Source organism: Gallus gallus, chromosome 4 (genome assembly GCF_016699485.2).
Source record: "Gallus gallus isolate bGalGal1 chromosome 4, bGalGal1.mat.broiler.GRCg7b, whole genome shotgun sequence".
NCBI classification, from domain to species: Eukaryota; Metazoa; Chordata; class Aves; order Galliformes; family Phasianidae; genus Gallus; species Gallus gallus.
The window spans coordinates 45,299,330-45,319,098 of record NC_052535.1 but is presented as its reverse complement, the minus strand read 5'-3'; the positions used below and the strand labels follow the sequence as shown (position 1 = coordinate 45,319,098).

Sequence of the window (19,769 nt, the reverse complement as noted above, 5' to 3'; positions counted from 1 at the left end):
TCATTACTACAGATTTTATTGAGGATAAAAGAATGTCAGTATTCTAGTCACCATGCTCAGGCTTTGAGAGTCTTTCCAGCTTTCTAACAAGTGTGTGGGGCTGAGGGAGCACTCCAGAGGCAGGTCCAGGCTGAGTGCTGCCATCTCCACCGCATCCAGCAGTCCCACAGCAAGCGGGCAGTTAACATCTGTATCCAGTTAGCTCAGGGAGAACCTGAAAAGCTCTGTTTCAAAGCTCTTCGATGATTAGGAAATGTTTTAAGATTTCATTCCTGATAATAAGTTAGTTATGTTAATAAATGGCACTCCAGTCCCTCAGGAAACACACAGCAGGGCTGTCAGGTGAGGCTCACTGATGCTGCGCACTGCTCGCTCCTCACCAGTCCGTGCCTGGTTTGCAATTCAGTGAGTCCCTGCAACAGCTGCCTCAAATGGCTCTTTAACTCCACTTCTCAAAGATGGGATGATTACAGCTCTCAGCAGGTTTTCTCCTGTAAGTCACACTGCTGTCCCATGTTTTCACAGGCTCTTCTATACTGCTATTGTCAGAAAGCCACCAAGAGCTTAAAAGTCACAGAAGGTAACATTTTCACAAAGAAAACGTATTGTGTTTCTTAACCTACCACACAAACCACCATATTTAAAAGCTGTGCAGTGCTTCTGTAGGATTGTTCCCCTGGAATTTGAAGGAGGCAGCTGAGTTCACATGCAGTCAACTACATTGCTGGATCCTTGGCCCACATCACGGATCTGGCTGCTGAGGCAGGCGCACACAGCAACGCCTGCCCCAGCTCTGCAGTGCGACACAGAGCCAACGAGTTCCCACCTGGAGAACAGGGCAAAGGAGAAGACAAGTAAGTTCGGGTCCTTTCTGAGCAACCTAAAGTATTTATTTCCAAGGTCTGAAATTCTATGATAGAACCTAGCTGTTAACTGCATAAAAATATACTTTGTTCGTTTATTCTCATTATTTCTCCAGTAAGTTTAGGGCAAAATCAGATTGGAAGCACCACAGGAACATGGATTCTCACTGAATGAAGGTAAGAGGATGAGGGACAGCCAGGAGGAGGAAGAGGGAGGAGGATGTGCTTAATTATTTCAAGAAGAACCTAGTGACATGAGCAGCACTCCCACATCGCTTATGTGAGTATTACTCAATTACTGTACACTGCTTCTGTTATGCTGAGTTCCATACAAGCGGATATGAGTGCTTTTTTAGGCCAAATAAAAAAAGAGAACTACCTATTCACTATGGGATCAAATGCTTCCACAGTATTCAGGTACGCGTTGCCGTTGTGACCTCCAACTGCAAAAATTCTGCCCATCAGCGTTGCGATGCCAACTCCCCCCCTTGGGGTTGTAAGCTCTGCGACATACTCCCATTTGTCACTACGTGGGTCAAAGCGCTCCACGGAACTCAGCGGAGAGTTGTCATCGAAGCCACCTGCAAAGAGTCACCATATACTGAGATGTGGCCGCTTCCAGTGGTGGTGATAGCCCAGATGTGCATTGCAGGCCTTTTCTTAGCATGCAGTGGGCTAGAGCCCCAGTCTACGTTTTTAACCAAATCTCAAAGCTGCCTGAAAATTAATGCAACAGCTCTCTCCGCTGTCAACAAGCTCTTGCAGTACATTCAAAACAAGCCCCTGCTGAAAACCAAAGGAGGAAACAAATCCTTGAATAAGACTGACTTCAGTAATGCGTTCCCATTGTTTGTGGGCCAGTGCAACTTCTTATTTCCTGGCTACCACTCCTTTGTTCAAGTGTGCCCTCGTTGTGCTTTCTTCTCCTGCACAAGAGCACGTCATACAGGACAGCTCTGTCCAACGCAGTGCCCCTGGCCTACTTACCAACAACATACAGGCAACCGTGGAGCTCACTGACGCCGTTGCCGGCTCTTCGCTGGCCCATCTCTTTCACTTCCATCCACTTGTCCAAATGGGGATCGTATTTCTCCACGCTGGAAAGAGACGCTATGCCGTCATTGCCACCCACAGCGTAGACGTGGTTCTGAAAAAGTTGCACAGGGAAAGATTGTTTAGAAGACTTAGATGATATTTGAAAAGCAGGCCTGGATCCTGGCCCTGACCTGCAAGGAAACAAACTCACCATGAGGGCTACGGAGCCGACTCCCCCCCGGGGCGTGTTCATGGGGGCTACTGCACTCCATCGATCGGACTCGATGTCGTATCTTTCCACATCACTGAAGCACGTGTTGTCATCTAGACCTCCTATTGCGTAAATGGGGCCCCCGAGGGAAGCGAGAGCAATTCCTCTCCTAAGAGAACCACAGAATCAGTGCCTCGGTGCATATCCTCAAAGGGGATGGGAAAGACATCAGGTGCAGTATTAACTGACTGGTAAGACTTTCAAAGTAATGGGAAAAAAGTAATGAAGTAATGGGTTTTTAATACTGATCCGTAAGTGTGACCAACCCTCTGCACACCAACGTCAGTGTTCCATCATTATCCAAAAAGTCTTTCTTGTCTTTGCAGCATCCCATGAGTGTTTTATCTTCACCTCAGCTTCAGCTGTATGTCCTTGTCATCCACAAACAGCACAGCTGCAGTTAGAATATTTTTAGACTGCAAAAAGAGGGAGCTCTAGTTTGAAATACAAGGGAGAGAAAAAGGCAGGAGGGCATGGAATATACTGTTTTAACTGCATGTCATCAAAGGTACAAGCCTTCTTTTCAAGTGTTTGGATATTTGAGGTTTTCTTAGTTGCTCTTCCTCAGTACTGAATCTTCCATCTCAGATCTCATTTGGTGTTACCTGCTGGTTTTAGCTTTGTTGGTATAGCTGCTCCTATGGCTTAGGAATTAATTTTCCAGGGGTGATAAATAATACATACTAAAAGACAAACCTGTGCTTGACACAAGATGACTGAATTCTGATTTTTATTAAGTGTACATTGAAATAAGTGGGGTTTTTCTGTGAAATCTACCAGTACTCAGAGTGCAGTCAGCACAGTGATACAAAATGTACTGTCGCTAGAGAAATTACTGAGAAAATTCTTGTGTTACTGCACAGAGTGTAAGGTAACATGAAGTTTTCACTCCAGAAGGTGTTCTGGGCCCACCTCCTTTTGCTGGAGAGGGAGGGTGTCGATAAGGCTCTGCCCAGCTTCCTGAGTAAGAAATGTCACAGAAATACAGAACTGAACTTTTCCAGAAGGAAGAGGTTCCCTGGCCGGGAGGCATTTTACTACACACGATCTGGTGGCACTATCATTGTTTACAAGAGATAAAATACCACAAAATTACTTAACCAGTTTCAGAATCTCTATCTGTTATCAGAACGTAAGCACAGTTGCAATGGAAAAGCTTCTCTTCATTTCTGAAGCCAGCCCATCCATAAAAAAAATCCCAAAACAATGAATGAGAGTGGCATTAGAAAGCAAAAAAGCATAACCCGTGTTAGCAGCCAGGGCCTCTCCCTCGAGAGGGGGATTTTATACTGAAATACTTAGTATATTACACACAACTTTGTGTTTGTGCAACTATGTGATGTATGCAAGTATATGACGCAGATTTTTGTTTGCTCTGCAGAAGATAAGCACAGTGTTTAAGCCACAACATAGAAAAAAGAAATCCTGAAAGTAGCAAAGTTTGGAAACCCACATAAAGGCAGAACAAACGGGTTTTCAGCGGCAGCAAAAAATGATGTATCATGGAGTAGGACTTAAAACTTTGTACCATGTTGGATCCTGACACGCATACCTCTTTGTGTTCATTGATGCCTTAATCATCCACTTGTTTGTGAGAGGATCAAACACTTCCATGCTTCCTAAATGTTCATTTCCATCATGTCCACCCACTGCATAGACTCTACCTGAAAGGCATACGCATATTTGGTTACAGAGGTTGCTTGGTAACATTTCAGTTTTCATTTACATGTGTGGGGCAACAAGCCCAAACACGGTCATGTTTTTAAAGGTTTTCAGTACCAGGATTTTATTAAGGAAGGACTTTGTACTTTTATATGATCTAATCAACCAGAGATCTGTTATATCACAGATTTTACATAAATCTTGAGCTACGTCAACAGGGAATCTTCCCATAACTCAAGTAGTGCACGCCAGGTCAATTTCAGATGTTTACCTCAGCTTCTCCACAATTTTTATAGGGAAGGATTTCCATTCTGCTGCAGCAACACAGGGGCGACCGTGGACAGAGGGGAGTTGCATCATGGATACTAAGATGCCCAGGCCTGGCAGAAGTTGTGGACCCAAAAATAAAGGTTGGTCTGTCCTCACAGTCTTAGTGACTAGTTTGTACTGATTTAAATACGAAGGAAGCTTGTATGAGTACTAGCAAACTCTGGGTTACTCTGCTGTGCAACTCCGTTGCTTTAGGAATGGTCTGAAAATGGTTCAATCACTTAAGACACCAGGCTACGTGCAGCTGGCAGTAATAGCTTTTCAGTAAGCACGCTCTCAGATATTGTTTTAGAAGGAACAACCTCTTCATGGGGAAGAAGCTTCATGAAAACGAAGAATATTCAACTGATAAGCCATGCAACTCTTTTGAACGAGGTTGCCTGAGTAGGACTACTGACCTCCCACAGAGATTACACCCACGTGTCTTCTCCTGCTGTTCATTTCAGGGCCGAAGAACCAGCTGTTCTTATTTATAGAGTAACACTCAATGCTGCGGAATGGGTCACCCGATCCTCCTCTGCCACCAACACAGAACAGCACACCTGGAGGAGACAAAGGAGGTTTCCAGAGACTAGCAGAGAAAATAGGGATAAAATTCTGCAGCAGAGTAGACGGTAAACTGTGATTCTCAAACTACATACTTCAGGAGAAGCCTTATTTCACTTCAAGGGGCGCAGTAGTTACCCTGCATATGGGATGATGGACTTTGGTTGGCATTTGTTTGGCATGCTTTTAGGGCAATTAACTGTCTACTGTCTTGTAAAAGCAAAGCGTATTTTAAACAGGCTTTTTTTCTGATTTGCTTAGGGAGAAAAACTGATTGATTGCTACATCTTAACTGAACATAAAAATGAGAATTTGCAGTCTAACATGCATGACTTGCTTTTGGCCTTGGTTAAGCAGAGTTTAACAGCTAGCTCAACCTTCTGGCACCAAAAGGTGTATGTCCACTGGTTTCTGTACAGCTTTCTGCTTACTGCCTGCACGCAATACTCTTAACAGCTCTACACCGTCAGATTAAATGCTGCTCTGAACAAAGAAACTGCCAAAATTCTGTACAGAAAATGCAGCCCATAACCTAATCACCAGAGGGACACAATGGGTTTCCCAGTTACGCATTAACATCTACTTCCACCAAGCTGTTCAGCCCTATGCAGATGCGCTGCCTTTTCTCCACACCACTCCATACTGGATAATCAGACACACATTTAATTACCAGCAGTCTGCTTCCTTGGTGTTGTGCGAATGGAGTATTCAAAGTCTGGCACTGCCCTGCTGCTCAGGTGAAGGTGGTAGTTTCTTGCTTCATCCAGCAAATCCCTACATTTTAGATTCTGCTTGACAATCTCTTCCTTTGCCACAACACCCATAAGGAAACAAATGGGCAAGAGAGGCAGTCGTACCTGACAGAAATGAACACAGTTGGAGTAACTGGCTAAACTGAACTGACCATTTACAGTGACGTACACGTAACGGACTGCAACTTCCAAGCCAACTGTCAGCCCCACACTCTTCAGTAAGAAGAGCAGCTTTTGTTTTCTTTTCCAGACTAACCCTGATACAAACGGTTATTTTTGGTGACAATTATTTGCCACAGTCACTTGCGATTGTAGGAAAACGCCTTTGTGGTGGAGGAAGGAGAAGGGCAGCTGCCCATACCAGGGGGACATGAGCACTTCCTTCCCCAGCCAGTAGTAGTAGGGTCTGCAGTTTCACTGGGATAGCACATGTCAGATTACTGTGGTAATGGCAAGTCAGAACGGAAACCCTGTCTGCATGAACTAAATGTGTGTTAAGTATTCCTGTACTGCTGGTACAGGAATACCTTTCTCTAGGGTAGGCTTGACACACCTCACCATAAAATGAAACAACCAGTTACAGCTAATTACCAAAGTCTGGAGGGAGCAGAGGGCAGACTGGGCGGCAGAGAGGACTACAGGGCACTAAGTACAGTCTTTTCAAACAAGACTTAAAATCTTGGCATCAGGTTTGCAGTGGAATGTAATGACAGGAGTAGGTTCAAGACTGTTGAAAAGATTAATGTGAAAATAGTGTGATGAGACAGCAAAGTAAAGGAGAGAGAGCTGTAAGGATGTAACTGTACTGGCAGATGTTGATACTGCGAGGTTGCTACTGCGCAGACAGACTTCAGTTCTCCTAATGGCCATTGTTACCAAGGTGTTTCTTTCCCCATATCCTTCCTATCCTTCCTCAGAAGAGCTGGTGGTCAGGCTCAATGATAAGGCTCCCTGGGTGAAACAAACTGAAACACAAACTGAAGTAAAGCAGCGTCTTGCTTTCAATGAGTTCCCAGTTAGCTCAGCAAGGTGAAGGACAAACCCAGCGTATCAGGAGCTTCTCAGAGAAGCAGAAGGGTGCTGTTACAGAAGTCTCCTTGCCTCTAAGTTGGTTTCTCTTGCAATTCTTCCTAAACCATGTGGGTTCAGTCCTGTTTCTTCATTTACTTTGGCACTGGTTTATTTTAGGCTGACTCAAAGCACAGCCAATGCCCTGCTGATAGACTCGGGAGGTTAACGATGCATTAAAAACTCCAGGCTGATGAAAATTCAGAACCTTACGATAACAGGAAAACCCCTAAGACTGACTATGATGTAATGTCAACTGTGAGGAAGCCTAGTCCTGTCTTCTGCTAGCAATAACATCGTATTCAAGTCTAGGCTCTACATATCTTGCTAAACAGCCCTTATTTACAGTAAGGGTTTTACTTTTTCAGTGCTTTGCTCCAGACTCTGGTTTCCATGAATAAAGCTATTAATCTGCTAACATATCTGTATTATAAAAATCAACTGCATCCGTTTAAAAATCTCCAATTACATGGCCTGTATATTCAAAGGAGGTTTTTTGTACCAAAAACCTGATGGCAGTCTAGATGCAACTGAAAATGTTTAAACAGTTGTGATCTTTTACAGGGAAAAATTGAAAATGATGTGTCAAGACAAGAACAGTGCCATGTTAGCAGGCCTCTTGTTCCTGCCATGATGCAAATACGATGAATGCAGCATGTTCCCAATGGAGTTCAGGGACAGCTGTGAGACCTCCAGCTGATCCCATTTACTATGATGCGTGTACCACTCTGCAGCACACAACGTGTTCCCCCTCCTCCTCAGGGCAGGTTCCTATCTCAAATGCTGGATTTTAAGCTTCCATAACCAGCATGTGTAGAGCTTAATTGAAATAGTCCATGTTTTGACAGAAAGGACCCTGGGTATTCATCCGAGTGACCCTGTGACGCCGTTACAGGTTTCTCTCAGCAGTGAACACTTAACAAGCTGAGAGGATTAAACTGCACACTCCTTTTGGAGCCTACAGGTAATCAGCAGTACTACTCTAGCTTTTAAGGGTCTGCAAAATCTTGGCCTTTTGTTATTTATGTATACAAACATTCTAGAAGCAGCATCACTTGATGACTTATCTCCATTACAGTTTTGCCTCCCTAGTTATCCAACCATACCCCTTTAACAGCTTTGTTCTCCTTTCTAAGTACAAACACTTACCAGCAAGGGAAGTTACATTTGGGCTGTAGTAACACTGAGCCACACAAAGTGATGGCTCTGTGTTCTCCACCTCGCTACGTGTAAAAGTAAGGATACTGTGCTGTGGCACAGATGCAGCTTTTTGTTGACTTCCCCTTCCTCCTTCCACTGACGACCTTACAGCAAGTAATCTTTTCCTTGACAGAAACTGAGTAACATAACTTAGTCCTGATATTCCCAAGGCCTAACCTGCTTGCACCGTCAGTATATAACTGTGAATACAAGACGATGCATCAACTGGTAAAAACATTTTTCTTCTTAAAATCTACCTAAGTAAAACCAGCTGACACAGAACCAAATCAGTGATGCCTGCCCTACCTGTGCGAGAATTTCATCCAGCCACGTGGCGTGATGCTGTGGATTGGCTAGCAGCCACTTGATAGCAGCATTGTAAACCTGCTTTTCATTCTCAATGTTCAGGTCGCTGGAGGACAACAGTTTATGGAGGTGCTGAGGTGAGACGCTCACAAAGTCTTCACATTCCACCACCTCAGTAAAATGTTCACAAGCGTACTGATCGGCCATGTCCATCAGGTCAATGCGGTTGTGGCTCTCTGCAAACGACCTGACCGCCAGGCAGTTGGAGGGATGGAAGTGCAGCTTCATATATTCACAGCACGCCTTTGCTACCAGTTCCACCTGAAGAATGCAAGCGGCATACAGGAGTGGCTGGACATTATCCACGGTCAGTGTCAGCCGGGAGGAGTAGACAAACTTCACGAGGTCTTCTATCGCATCGCCATCAAAGTCCCTGATCTCAATCAACGTCTGCTTGGCTTCGGCCATTTCTGAAAGAAACATGGCTCGGAAGTAAGGTATAACACACGCCAGCACCAGTTTGTGGCAGGAGATGAGCTTTGTTCCAACCTGAGAAAGAGAAAACAAAACTATTTTACTGAAACATCAGTTGTGGTAATTTTCTTCAAGCTATAAAGGACAGCTAAGCTGAAAAGGTAGACTTCTGGGCCCAATATACATTGAGCTTCTGTATTTTGCTGAAACAAATGAACTCTGTCTCCCTCATACTGCTGCCGTTAGATCAGTGCATCCCAAGCAGATTTCAGTTGTAATCTGACCACCAGAGTAGGACAAGGTGGTAGCAGGAGGAAGCAGTACTTAATTAAGCAATACTTAATGTTTGTAGGTGCTGGTAACCACAGCTGCAATGGTAGTTATAAATTTCCTGTGATCAGGACAGAAGTAATAGAAAGCTGAGCTGCAAAGAATGCATTTAAAACAACACTGTGCAAGAATAACAAAACTGGTTTCCTCCTTTTTGTTTCCTCTTTGATCAGTTGTAGAACAGCGTGATTGAGGGTTTTTTATTTCCCAGGAGAATGCTGGAAGCTGCTACAGAAATCCTGTTTGCCAGGAAAGATCTGGCACAGAAACACAGAATGTAAAATTATGGATAAAATTTGGGATCAAAGTGTGTGAACAGAGAGGCTGCAAGGAGCTGGAAGCACACAGAAATGACAACAAATCAACCACGGGAACTTCCTTACAGGGCAAACTGGGTGAGGTGAGTCACTTGCTCTCTTGGATTGTCAATATCTTAATTGTTTACATTTTAGTTGTGACTTTCGTAAGTGACAAAAAATCTAAGAGCTTATCTAGAAATGCCTCAGCTCAAACAGGGATTCTGTCGCTTCCATACTGCTGCCCAAACCCACTGCCATCTCCAGCACATTTATAGCTTAATCTTCAGACTGTTAAACACAATGAATGTGAGTGGTCTCTGTCACCTTCAGCGTAACATCACAGAGCTCTCCAGCCTCAAAGAAGTGAAGAAGAGAGCTGTGGAAATCCTTCCAAGCCTCGTTTGCTTCAAATACAAAGATATCATCTTCACCATCACCGCTGGAAGACCGAGTTTGCTGCTGCTGCGGCCGCCTTTTTCCCTTCATTGGATGTTGTTTTGCCTGCTCTGGGACCATGGATTCTGAAGCCATTGGTTGTTTCGTCTTTCGCAGCGTGCAACTGTCAAATGTTCCCACCAAGACAAAGTCCAGCCCATCAGGAGTCAGTCCTAAAATGTTGCTAAGTTCTTTTCATCTTCTTATCTAAAAGCACACACACACAAAAAAGAAAAGACAGAGGAGATATCAGGTACTGTCAGCATCCACCATCAGATTACATGCTAAAAATACTACCTCTGATCTTACTCGGGGGGAGAGGGAAGAGCAAGAGGGGAAAAGAGACCCACAGGCAAACTGTATGCAGGTACCTTTGGGAAAAGCCGTTGTTTATGAACTTCTTCCTCACACTTGTTGAAAAAAGATATGAAGAAGAAAAGGCAGCGATGTGTCCTCAGCCAATCCTCACCTAACATCTGTGGATGGCAGAGGAGCAGAAGGGCCATGGACCATAGATGGGCTTCTCTCCTCATCTCATCACTGCTGCCAGAGACAGACTGCTGATTGGACCCCGACAGGCATGTTTGTACATACTTATTACTCAGTTTTCCTCAATCTCAACAGCTAGAGCAATCCCAAAGTATTGTCTGTATTTATGGATATGTAAGCAATATGTAAAAATGAAACCACTCTAGTAGTGTTTCAACAAGAACTAAAGAACAAAGGAATTTATGTTTAAGGAGAAATCTTGGAATGAAAACTATTTCCTTTTCCTTAATATTAACTCAGAGATGGATGTTTAAAGCATGAAAATGAGCATCCAGCAAAAGTCTGTCACTGTTTGCTAGCTTTTATTTTAGCTCTGCCTACCTCTCTTAGCTGAAGATTATTTTGGTGTCTAAGATTTATGCAGTTCTGACAAAGGGAATCATGGTTGTTCTGCTATCACAATTTTCCCAGAATTGAAAGACACATCTGGGATACCACAGACAATGGAGAGAAAGTTTACTTTGGTTTCTGTCACACAAATATTTTACTCTTTCTAATACTGTGACCTTCAGCCTGGCTAAGTTTGAAGTCCACCTTTTTATTTGTAGATAAAACTCAAGCAGTAGGGAAGAGCACACAGTTTTCCAGCTTGATAGCACATGTGAAGTTTCAGCTCTGCATCTAACACCCATGACAGTTTGCATCCCATTAAGTCAATAAGATTTAGGCTATGCATCCACATGCGTTGTGGAAGATGGTAAAGCCCACAAAAAAATATGAAATACTACATGAAAGCAGGAAGTTACTGATCCAAGTTACAAGCTACTGGAGTTCTGTTATATTCTGGCAAGGGAGACCAACAGATCTGTAAGGTTAAAAGACAAATGTCTCTGAAAAGCAGAGAGAATATTGGGTAGCTTTTGTTCTGGTGTTTGCTGGTTAACTTACTGTGCATTCTACTAAGAAATGATCCTTGCTCTAATTCAGTGATTTCTGCTCCTAGGCTCTGGCACTGGAGGAAGTTGACTGACTGAAGAAACAAAGCTTTTAAAATAAAGATGTAAGTCACATGGGTGGGCGCAGAACTTCTGTTCTTCTGGAATATTTGTAAGGTATCGGTGCCACTTAATACATTTACAGCTCTTCATGCGTCAGAAAGAGCAGGAAGTGACTCCAGGTGATCGTTATGGTCTCAGTCTCAGCGTTGTTGACAGCTCCACGTCCTGTGCAGTCACAGTGCTGTTGGCTGCAGTCAGCCAGGCAGGTTACAGTGAGATGAAACGTGCTTAGAATATTTACTAATGCTGCAGTAAGCAAGGAATCCTTCCTGTAAAAGATATCCAAGAAAAAGACAGAAGTTGGAATACTGCACAAGGGTTTAGAAGAACGTCATGTGTTATTCAGAAGTAAGGCAGAGCAAACAGTAGTACTTTTACAGCTGAGTAGAAGTGCTGCTTTCAAAGAGAACTACCACTGATGATTAAGCAATGGTTTGCAGCTCGTAAGTCATAAAGTTATTTCACTTGGTATTATGTGCTAAATTTATCTGATTGTAAACCATGTTTTTCGCCTTCATAGGATGCTCATATCAAATGAAGCTGCTGGAAATGGTCTGAGGTATCATCTGTATGAGAAGAGCGCAGATGTGGACTGATACATTTAGTACTGGTTCTGCAGGAGCAGAAACTGGAGGCCTCAGTCTCCTCACACCAGAGGAAATCACAGTGACAGGAACCACACGTACCAGGGAACTCTCAGTATAAATCATGGCAGTATCAAGTAAGTGTATGGGCACAGAGAATGGTTTGGGTTGGAAGGGATCTCAAGGGTCATCAAGCTCCGACCCCACTGCCAGAGGCAGGGCTGCCACCCTCCGCATTTAATACTGGACCAGCTACTAATACTAGACCACATGACAGTAAGTTACTCCTCACCTAAAAAGAAGTTTCTTCAAGGCACTAAGGTTAACAGGCTTAAAAAACCTGAATTCATAATTCAGACACCAAGCAGCCTGACACACTGTGGCTTCACTGTGATGAGACTTTGTGGCAGATATTAATATCCTGGGTAAGAGTTTTGTTCTTCCCCCACGTCACCAATTCAGGAACATCTTGTTTCTGCGACACTTCTTGCTTCCCAAATCGCTTAGACACTCTATCCATAAATCCTCCACTTGTCTTAATTATAGCATCTCACTCACATTTTGAGTCTTCAAACAAACCATCATCATCTGTGGAAAACAGCAGCTGAGATTATGAGACAGCTGCACCTTTGTAGGAGGTGGAGGTCTGTAGATATCCAGCTGGCTGCTGCTAATTAAGAGCTACCAAGTTGCATCAGACTTGAGAAATATCACTGACAATGTTCCTATCATTTATTTAAGAAATCAAGCAATGTTTATGGCCAGAGATTTAAAGTAAGCCAACAGCCAATGCCATAAAGAGTCTGTCATAAAAAAAAATGGTGCACTTACAGAGTTAAGCACAGAAGTAGTATTATGAGATGTAATACATTAAGGTCACATATTTGCAGTCTATCGGGACCCTGGCACAAGGAGAGATGTTTAATTTGCAGAAACTAATCAGGCTGGGCCGATTTAAATGCCCAGCTCTCAGCCTTTACTGTCCTTATACTTTAAACAGAACAGAACAGAACAGAGTTTTTGTAGTCCTTTAATCAGAACAGTAAACGGAAATCTGAAGGTCTTGCAGAAGTCGTGAAGGTCAGCGTACTTCAATCCAAGCCCACTCCTCCTCCTAGCCTGAACCAGAATGATAAATTGTTTTGTCGTTGCGCAGCCTTAAAGGGATAGCATAAGAAAGTGGTATTTTTCAACTCCTGAGTAATGCAAAAGTTCACTAGTTTAAGCATCATTTGCTGGGAGGCTTAATAAGCATTTAAGGTTGTGTGCACACTGTTCTGTCAATTACGCACTCAGAATCCACTGAGTGACACAGAAAAGCCATTCAGATGCCCCTCACATAAACAAGGATGCAATAATAGCAGCCAGCTGCTTGAGGTGAGGTTAGCACTGGCTGAACACTGAACGTAAATGGAGGCTTTCTTCTCTAAAGCGAAGTATTGTCACAGCCAGCCATAACCCTCCTTTCATCTCAGCAGTGAAGAGCTCTGGCCTGCATACAGCCTGACTACACACTTCCACAGCGTGAGTGATTGGCTCTAAGGAATCTGAAGGAAGTGCCTCATTCATAACATCATGAGTTGTTCCTCTGTAGGCAGTCGCTTAGCACTTTTCATAGAAGAGTAACCCCCCCAGTGCAAAAAGACCTTACTCCCTGTTTACAGCTCACCATTGTTTGCTGGCTCAGCTCAGCAATTTTACTTCTTGAGTTATAAACATTTAGAACATTTGTCATGTCTGTGTTGGCAGTGTGCAGCTGGCCAGAGCTAATATTCAAGGATCCCATCCAAGCCCTACTTTACTACTGCATGTATACAAACAAACTCAGAGCCCCCATACATGAGAACTGCTTTGGTTCAGCTCAAGAGGAACATCCCAAAGTGAACTGCTTTAGGTTCAGTCATTTTGGCCAAATCATCTGAAATTGAAGTGAGCGTTAAACAAAGCAGTTGCTTTTAGTGTAAGCAACGCGCCTCAAAATAACTCTGCAGCTAAAGGGGATAGGAACATCAGCCACAAGCAGGGCACGAATGTCGCTCATGAAACGAAGGAAATAAGGATCCTCCCCTGTGACACTGACCTGGGAGAGGATCATCCTCCTGCCTCCGCTGCCAGGAACAGAAAGATGCTTCCATGATACAAGAAACAGAGGGACTTTGTAACAGCCGCAATGAGGAAGTGCTCAAATGAGGGGTTCTGTGACACAGGTAGATCCAGTGCTTGTTTATCAGTGCCGGTACTCAAGTCAGAAAAATAAGAAGCCCGGTGTCCAGGAGAATTAAAGATACGGGTAAGGCTTTACCCACACTCCTGTATGGAATTTTGGTTACTCACATGCCAGGGAGACAAAATTCATGTTCTCACCTGTGCAGGGACAGACAGGCATCTAACCAGGGAAGCAAAAGGGCCCATTAAGTGCAGCAGACTAGAGGTTTGCCTTCTGTAAAGGCAAAATACACAGCAGGGAGTTTTGGAAAGCGACTCAACTACAAACAGAATGCGTGCATATAAATATATATCACTTTGCACAAGCAAACGTGTAGAACTAACTAGTTAAGATGGAGCCTGATGAGTCTCTGCAGGTAATTGTATGGTGCTGCTGCCGCCCACAAGGTTACATGAAAACGTGGAAAAGTTCAACTTACATGCTGAACTGCAAGCCTATGCTTAGTTCAATTCTCATTAAGTACACCTGAAAATTAAAGTAACCAAAAAAAAAGAAAAAGAAAATTTAGATACCACATGCCTAACTGGTTTAGCTTGTTTGAAACCACTGGGCTTTCTGGATTAGAAAACCATAAAAAAAGCTGTCTTGGACAGCACTACTGGGGGATTCTTAGGTCCTTTCATGATTCCAAAGGTTCTCTGTAGCAAAAGCTGGCAGGTATAATAACTGTTTTGTATTACTTGCCACACAGGTATTTCAGAAAACTGAAATGGGTAGGTAAATGTAGAACCAAGAAGCTTTTAGCTGCTTCTAGAACCAAAATCACATCAGTGCCGTGGGCACAGACAGCAAATGAAGGCTGCTATTTCTAGGAAACAAATGTGACAGAAAAAGGACAGAAATGATGTTTTGCAAAGCACTGATAAAATCTTATTTTGGAAGCAATTCTGCAGAAAGAGCAGTGATGCAGTGGCACAGAGTGCCCAGGGAGGTGGTGCAGTCACTGTCCCTGGGGGTGTTCAAGAAGAGGGAAGATGTGGCACTGAGAGGTGTGGTTAGTGGACATGGTGGGATGGGTTGAGGGTTGGACACAGTGATACTTAGAGGTCTTTTCCAGCATTTATGATTCTGTGAACCAAACCCATCAGGATCCCCAGCACAGTGAAGAAGGACTCTGCTTTACAGATAAAAGTAGTACTTAAGAGGCACGCTGTTTATTCAAGGTAACTTTGGGCATACCCAAAAAAGTAGAACAAAGAAGAAAAAACACTGCAAATCCATGCAATTCTCAAGAGCAGGGAGAAGTGTTGACATATGCACTTAAAGCAAAACAAATGGTTGCTGGTACTTCATGTCTGTAAGAAAAGAAAGCAGATTCATACCAAGGATTTCAGTGCAAAAACAGCAGTCTGATGGTCTCTACAGCCCTTTTAGTCCAGCCCTTCTTAGGAAGTGTTAAACTGAGAGCAGAACAATTTATAAGCTGTTTCCTAATAGCATTTTATCATGGAGCTGTAAGCCCAGGAGTGGTACCTGAGCTGTGAGCTCCTTCAGCACCTGCACACAAACAACAGGCATAATCTCAGCATACAGCACAGCAGATTCACACAGGTAAGAGTTCAGGCATGGATTATAGCGTAACCAGCTCACACTAATCCAATGTTTCATCTCCAGAAGGCTGCTGAACCTTGCACAGCTTCACCTCCAGGTCAAGCAGAGCACACCCACCTGCTGAGATTTAAGCCTGTGGGCATTCAGTGTGGGATTTCAGCTGCTGTGGTGCTTTTCTGTGTAAAATATGCACTGCTTGTGCTTTCAGCAGCCTTTGTGACAGGCAAAGCACACTCCAAAAACTCTGCACTCTATCACCTTTATGACCACATCGTGCAGGAGAACTATAGAAAAGGGCATATATGAACTAGGAGATGAACCACCTGCACATTCCTTAACGAGACCTCTGTAATTGCAGTTTCCCACCAACCAATACGGAACTGGCCCGGGGGGATGGCAAGGTGGAACCCATCAGCACACAGAAGACACCTGGGCAGGGCAGGGCAGGTCATAAGGGGCCGAAGGTCCACTTCCCTTTTGCACGAGCAGGAAGGAAGCGCCCGGAGCCCCTCCCTACCAGCTGCAGGTAATTTTTTCTGCCGTTTAAGAAACGTAAGAGTTGATGGAACTCTCTGCCGCCCCTCTCGCAGCCCGGGGCTCCCCCTCAGGGCGCAAAGCCCCCTCAGGGCCCGGGGCCAGGCCCAGCCGCGCAGCGCTCCCCGCTGAGGGCCGCGGCCTCCTAGCGCTCTACCTCCCTCTCCCCCCCAGACAGGCTGGGGCCGCTGCAGCCACCCAAGGAACTGTTCACGGGGCAGGGTAAGGGGCGAGAGGGGTCGGGGCGATGGGGAGGAGGGAAGGAGGGATGAGTGAGAGCCCCGCGCCGCCGCTCACCTGCGCTCCGCCGAGGGCCGCCGGGAGGAGGGGGCGCGCAGCGCGCATGCGCGGTGGGGAGGCGGGAAGAGGCGCTGCGGGGCGATGGTTTGGGGCTGCGGTGCCTCACGGCAAATCAGCTCAGGGAGCGCGAGTTGCCTCCGGCAAATATCGAGCCTCGAGGGGTAGTTCCTGAGGTGATGCACCCGCTGCAATAGGAGATGTAAAAGGATGGCTGCACTTAATAAACTTGCAGAAAGGGGTGAGTGGCTCTAGGTGACTGAAAAGGGCGTTTCTGATGAAATAAACGCTTTGAATCCTTTCATTTCCTCATCTTGTGTTTGTGGTAAGTCACCACACAGCCTTTCCCCACACAAACTCATCGACGTCCCGTTGGGTTTGCAGTTGGGACTGAAGGGCTCCTGGCACAGCTGTGTGAGGAGGTGATATTGCTGAACTAGCTAATGCTAAGCAAAATATACTTGGTCCGATGTTAAGCGTACTTAATTGAGCAATATTTGCCTTCACAGAACTAACTAATGCTAAGCAAAACACAGTGGGCCCAATGATAAGCAAAATATCCTTTATCTACCTAAGAAGGCCAGGAAATCATTGTTGTCTAAGTGTAACTGCACAGAAATTGCCAGATAGGAGTGAATACAGACCACTGCAATATCAATATAGTAAATAACATCTACAATGTCGTGTACATGATGTGCTTTTCAGCATACATCTCTTGCAGTGCAGGTGCTGATGATCAAGACTCCGAGCTCCACTGCTGAACTCCGCTCCAGACCAGCAGCATTTCATTGACACCATCATGTGGTCGTCGAGAGATGATGTAAGTTCTGCCCACTGCTTTTCTCCATTGCAGTTTACCTGTGACAAGCTGTAGGCAGGCACCACTGAGCACGAGTGCCTGGAGCCGTGTAAAAACCTCAGCTGTAGCTGTGTACACAGGTTTTGTTGTGAGCAATAAATGTATTTCCCTGTTGCACGTCTGTTGAACTGGAGCGTTTCTCAAAAACTATTTTGATTGTGAGCATTAAAAAACTGAGAATGCAGAGGAGAAATAGTTTGTATGAGAGCATGTTTATTCATGGTAACAGGACTGTAGGTTGAGACAGACTTATTCCTGTTCTGACTGAGGTTTTGCAGTTAGGCTGAGGTATTCTCAGTGCTGAACTCTTGTGGTACCCTAAGTAGAAAAAGCAACAGATCTGCTTAGAAAAGAGCAAAATGCATGGCTGTGTGCAGATTGGAAGCATCTGCAAGGTTTAGTGTAGCAGAAACTTGTTTCAGAAAGGAATTTTGTAGACAGTATTGCAGCCTTTGTGAATGGCCAGTGATCTTGGACATGAAAAGGTGGTGGGACGGCAGAAAAAAATCAATTTAACTGCTGGGTTCCAGAGGTTCTGTTCATGTACAGTCCAGTTTTCTGAGATGCTGCCTAAAATTTGATACGATTGCAAGCACATTGGTATTGCCAACAAGTATTAAAATACTTTGTGTATTGCCCCACTCATCAGGTCGAGGCCACAGTGCTCTGGATGCAGGTACCTTGTCTGCAGGGAAAATGTTTGACTCCACTGGAGATGCTCAGAGCTATGTAATTTCTGTTCTTAATTAGCGCATCAGCAGCGCAGCCAGACCCTAATTTCACAGCTCAGCGGTGCTGGCATTCTCCTGGCACGGGGCTCAGGACAGAGCTGTGGCTGAGGCAGGGAAGTGCCAGTTCCAGGAGACAGCTCAGAGGGAGGCAGAGCATGAGTCCAGAGCGTCTCACCCAACTCACAAGTGCCCTAAGCCAGTGCGTGAGACACCAGTATTCACCAGTGGGACTTTACTGGAAGTTGCTATGTGAGGTTTGATGGCATAGGCTTCTGCTAAGTACCTGGAACAAGCAGATTTTGGGATGAGCTTGTTTCTTGTGGTCAAGAGGAGAACCAAGTAGCTTAGGAGGCCTGACAATTTGATGTGCTGTCTCTGGTGTTCATGGGGTGAAGGTTTAAATCCTCTCTTATGTTCCTTTACACCAAGCAGAAGTGGAAATACGCAGCTCCAATAAAAGCAGGAGCAGCATAAAACAACTTATTTTAAGAGAGATGCAAGACAAAAACCCCCTTCTCAGATTCTGGGATTGTCTCCAAGAAAGGGAAAACAGATACAAAAATAATTCATGTGTATTAAGTTGGCATCTGTTTCTATCATGACTCAAAACATGCTCCTCAAATGTTTTACAGTATGGAGTGTTTGGCTTTTAAATGCAATCCATTTAGAAGTCTTAAGTGTTTTATAACTTTTCATTACTTATTTTAACTTATTTTCCATGAGTGGAATATTGAAAAGCCCTTTTTCAGACACAGGATTCATAAACTAGAATCCAATTGTCCCAGTGTGAGAACTGGTACTTTACCACACCCTGCACGCCCTGTTAGGCGGGTTGTATAAGCATCAAAAGAAACTTTCCTCCCAGTTAGCCTGTCAGCAACACAAACTTAGGCCTGTTACTACCTAAGAGCAGGTGGAGCCATATTAAAACTTCTCCATCTTCTGAAGAATCCAAGTTTGAAGTACAAGTGCTCAGGACATCAATATGGATTACGCTGGAAGCCGCTCAGTTCTAACTCTGCTTAACCTGGCAGGTTTTCAGGCCTCCCTCAGATGGCCACTTGCCAGCCAACATCTGGCACAGTCAGGAGTTGGCAGAAGTAAGCAAAAAGTTGATGTGTACTCTGCAGAGGTCTTTGACTGGCATTTCATCACATAGTATCACAGGGTAAAGTGTTCATATGCAACTTTGGAGGATTAACCTCCTGATCACTGTGGGTCCTACTAGAGCTGGCTTGAGGGCAAGACCTGGGCTCATCTGGGGCTGTATCCCACACACCTGCAATGTTAAGCTTCCCTCCTCCTCCTGCAGAGCATCCCTGCTCTGCTTCTCACCTGTACACAGAAAAACAGAGCATGAAGGGGAAGCCCAGAATCATCCAGGGCTGGCAGGGCTACAGCATCCCCTGCAATGAATAGGATCAGCACTTCAGAGGGGTGGGATAAATAAACCCTCACTTCTGTACATGCTGTTTGAAGAGATAAAAAAAAAAAATAGGTGTGTGGAAGTGTGTGTGTTAACTGGTGTCAGTACTAGTTTAAACTTGTACTGCAGTGAGCACATTAATTAGTTGAAGACATAGCAAGGAGTCTCTGGCTTCCCAGTTGATGCCTTCTCTTGTGTTCTGTACAAGCATAGGAGCTCTGAGGACTTGCATTTCAGCTCACCCTGGGCATGTGAACAAAGGGTTTTCAGGCTTAGCACAGCCTTGTTTTTCCTTCTCATAGAGGAGGCTGATACTAGAGCAGATAAACAGCAGTTTTTATTAGGCTGGACTGGCTACCTTCTAGTGTAAGGACAAAAATAGAGCCACACTTCTGCATTCTTATGAAAAAAAAATCACATTTTGTCATAAGCATGAAACAGA

At 44.5% G+C, this 19,769-nt stretch overlaps 2 protein-coding genes and 1 long non-coding RNA gene across 23 annotated transcripts in view; 2 read left to right on the top strand and 1 right to left on the bottom strand.

Annotated features, from left to right (window-relative positions):
* KLHL8 (kelch like family member 8) lies at window positions 1-16,344 on the bottom strand. Of its 7 annotated transcripts, none has more exons than XM_046941308.1 (11): window positions 16,312-16,344; window positions 13,783-15,224; window positions 11,009-11,387; window positions 9,461-9,778; window positions 8,034-8,582; window positions 5,378-5,564; window positions 4,560-4,703; window positions 3,722-3,833; window positions 1,851-2,278; window positions 1,243-1,444; window positions 1-826 (listed from the first exon to the last, which is right to left on the bottom strand). In XM_046941308.1, exons 4-11 carry the CDS (start codon window positions 9,665-9,667, stop codon window positions 703-705), a joined length of 1,953 nt encoding a protein of 650 aa, XP_046797264.1. In that variant the 5' UTR covers window positions 9,668-9,778; window positions 11,009-11,387; window positions 13,783-15,224; window positions 16,312-16,344; the 3' UTR covers window positions 1-702. The 7 variants fall into 7 exon arrangements, with proteins under 7 accessions (XP_046797264.1, XP_015131991.1, XP_046797263.1 ...); XM_015276505.4 differs by lacking the exon at window positions 13,783-15,224 and having other exon boundaries at window positions 1,851-2,010; window positions 2,110-2,278; XM_046941307.1 differs by lacking the exon at window positions 16,312-16,344 and having other exon boundaries at window positions 13,783-13,898; window positions 14,067-14,314.
* Window positions 717-9,608, top strand: LOC107051737. Its single transcript, XR_001463588.3, has 8 exons — window positions 717-854; window positions 980-1,143; window positions 1,274-2,360; window positions 4,128-4,241; window positions 4,608-4,775; window positions 8,136-8,530; window positions 9,049-9,237; window positions 9,467-9,608. It is a non-coding gene; the product is annotated as an uncharacterized LOC107051737 (long non-coding RNA).
* Window positions 15,960-19,769, top strand: part of NUDT9 (nudix hydrolase 9) — a 28,100-nt gene continuing 24,290 nt past the window's right edge. For 6 of the 15 annotated variants that reach the window (XM_025150380.3, XM_046941314.1, XM_046941311.1 and 3 more), the window contains exons 1-2: window positions 15,960-16,006; window positions 17,033-17,131. In XM_025150380.3, the coding sequence (XP_025006148.1) occupies window positions 17,127-17,131 (5 nt within the window). In that variant the 5' untranslated portion in view covers window positions 15,960-16,006; window positions 17,033-17,126. Of the gene's footprint in view, window positions 16,237-16,366; window positions 16,553-17,032; window positions 17,132-19,769 lie in introns of those variants that run through there. The other 9 variants (XM_025150381.3, XM_046941316.1, XM_040700227.2 and 6 more) reach the window with 5 other exon arrangements.

Bases quoted from the DNA above. Each gene is read 5' to 3' on its own strand.
- KLHL8 (XM_046941309.1), bottom strand. From the start codon at position 9,667: ATGGCTTCAGAATCCATGGTCCCAGAGCAGGCAAAACAACATCCAATG. The intron at 2,279-3,721 runs GTATGCGTGTCA...TGGTTCTCTTAG, and splicing joins GCATCAATGAACACAAAGAG to GAGAGGAATTGCTCTCGCTT. The intron at 1,445-1,850 runs GTAAGTAGGCCA...GACTCTTTGCAG, and splicing joins CGGTTGCCTGTATGTTGTTG to GTGGCTTCGATGACAACTCT.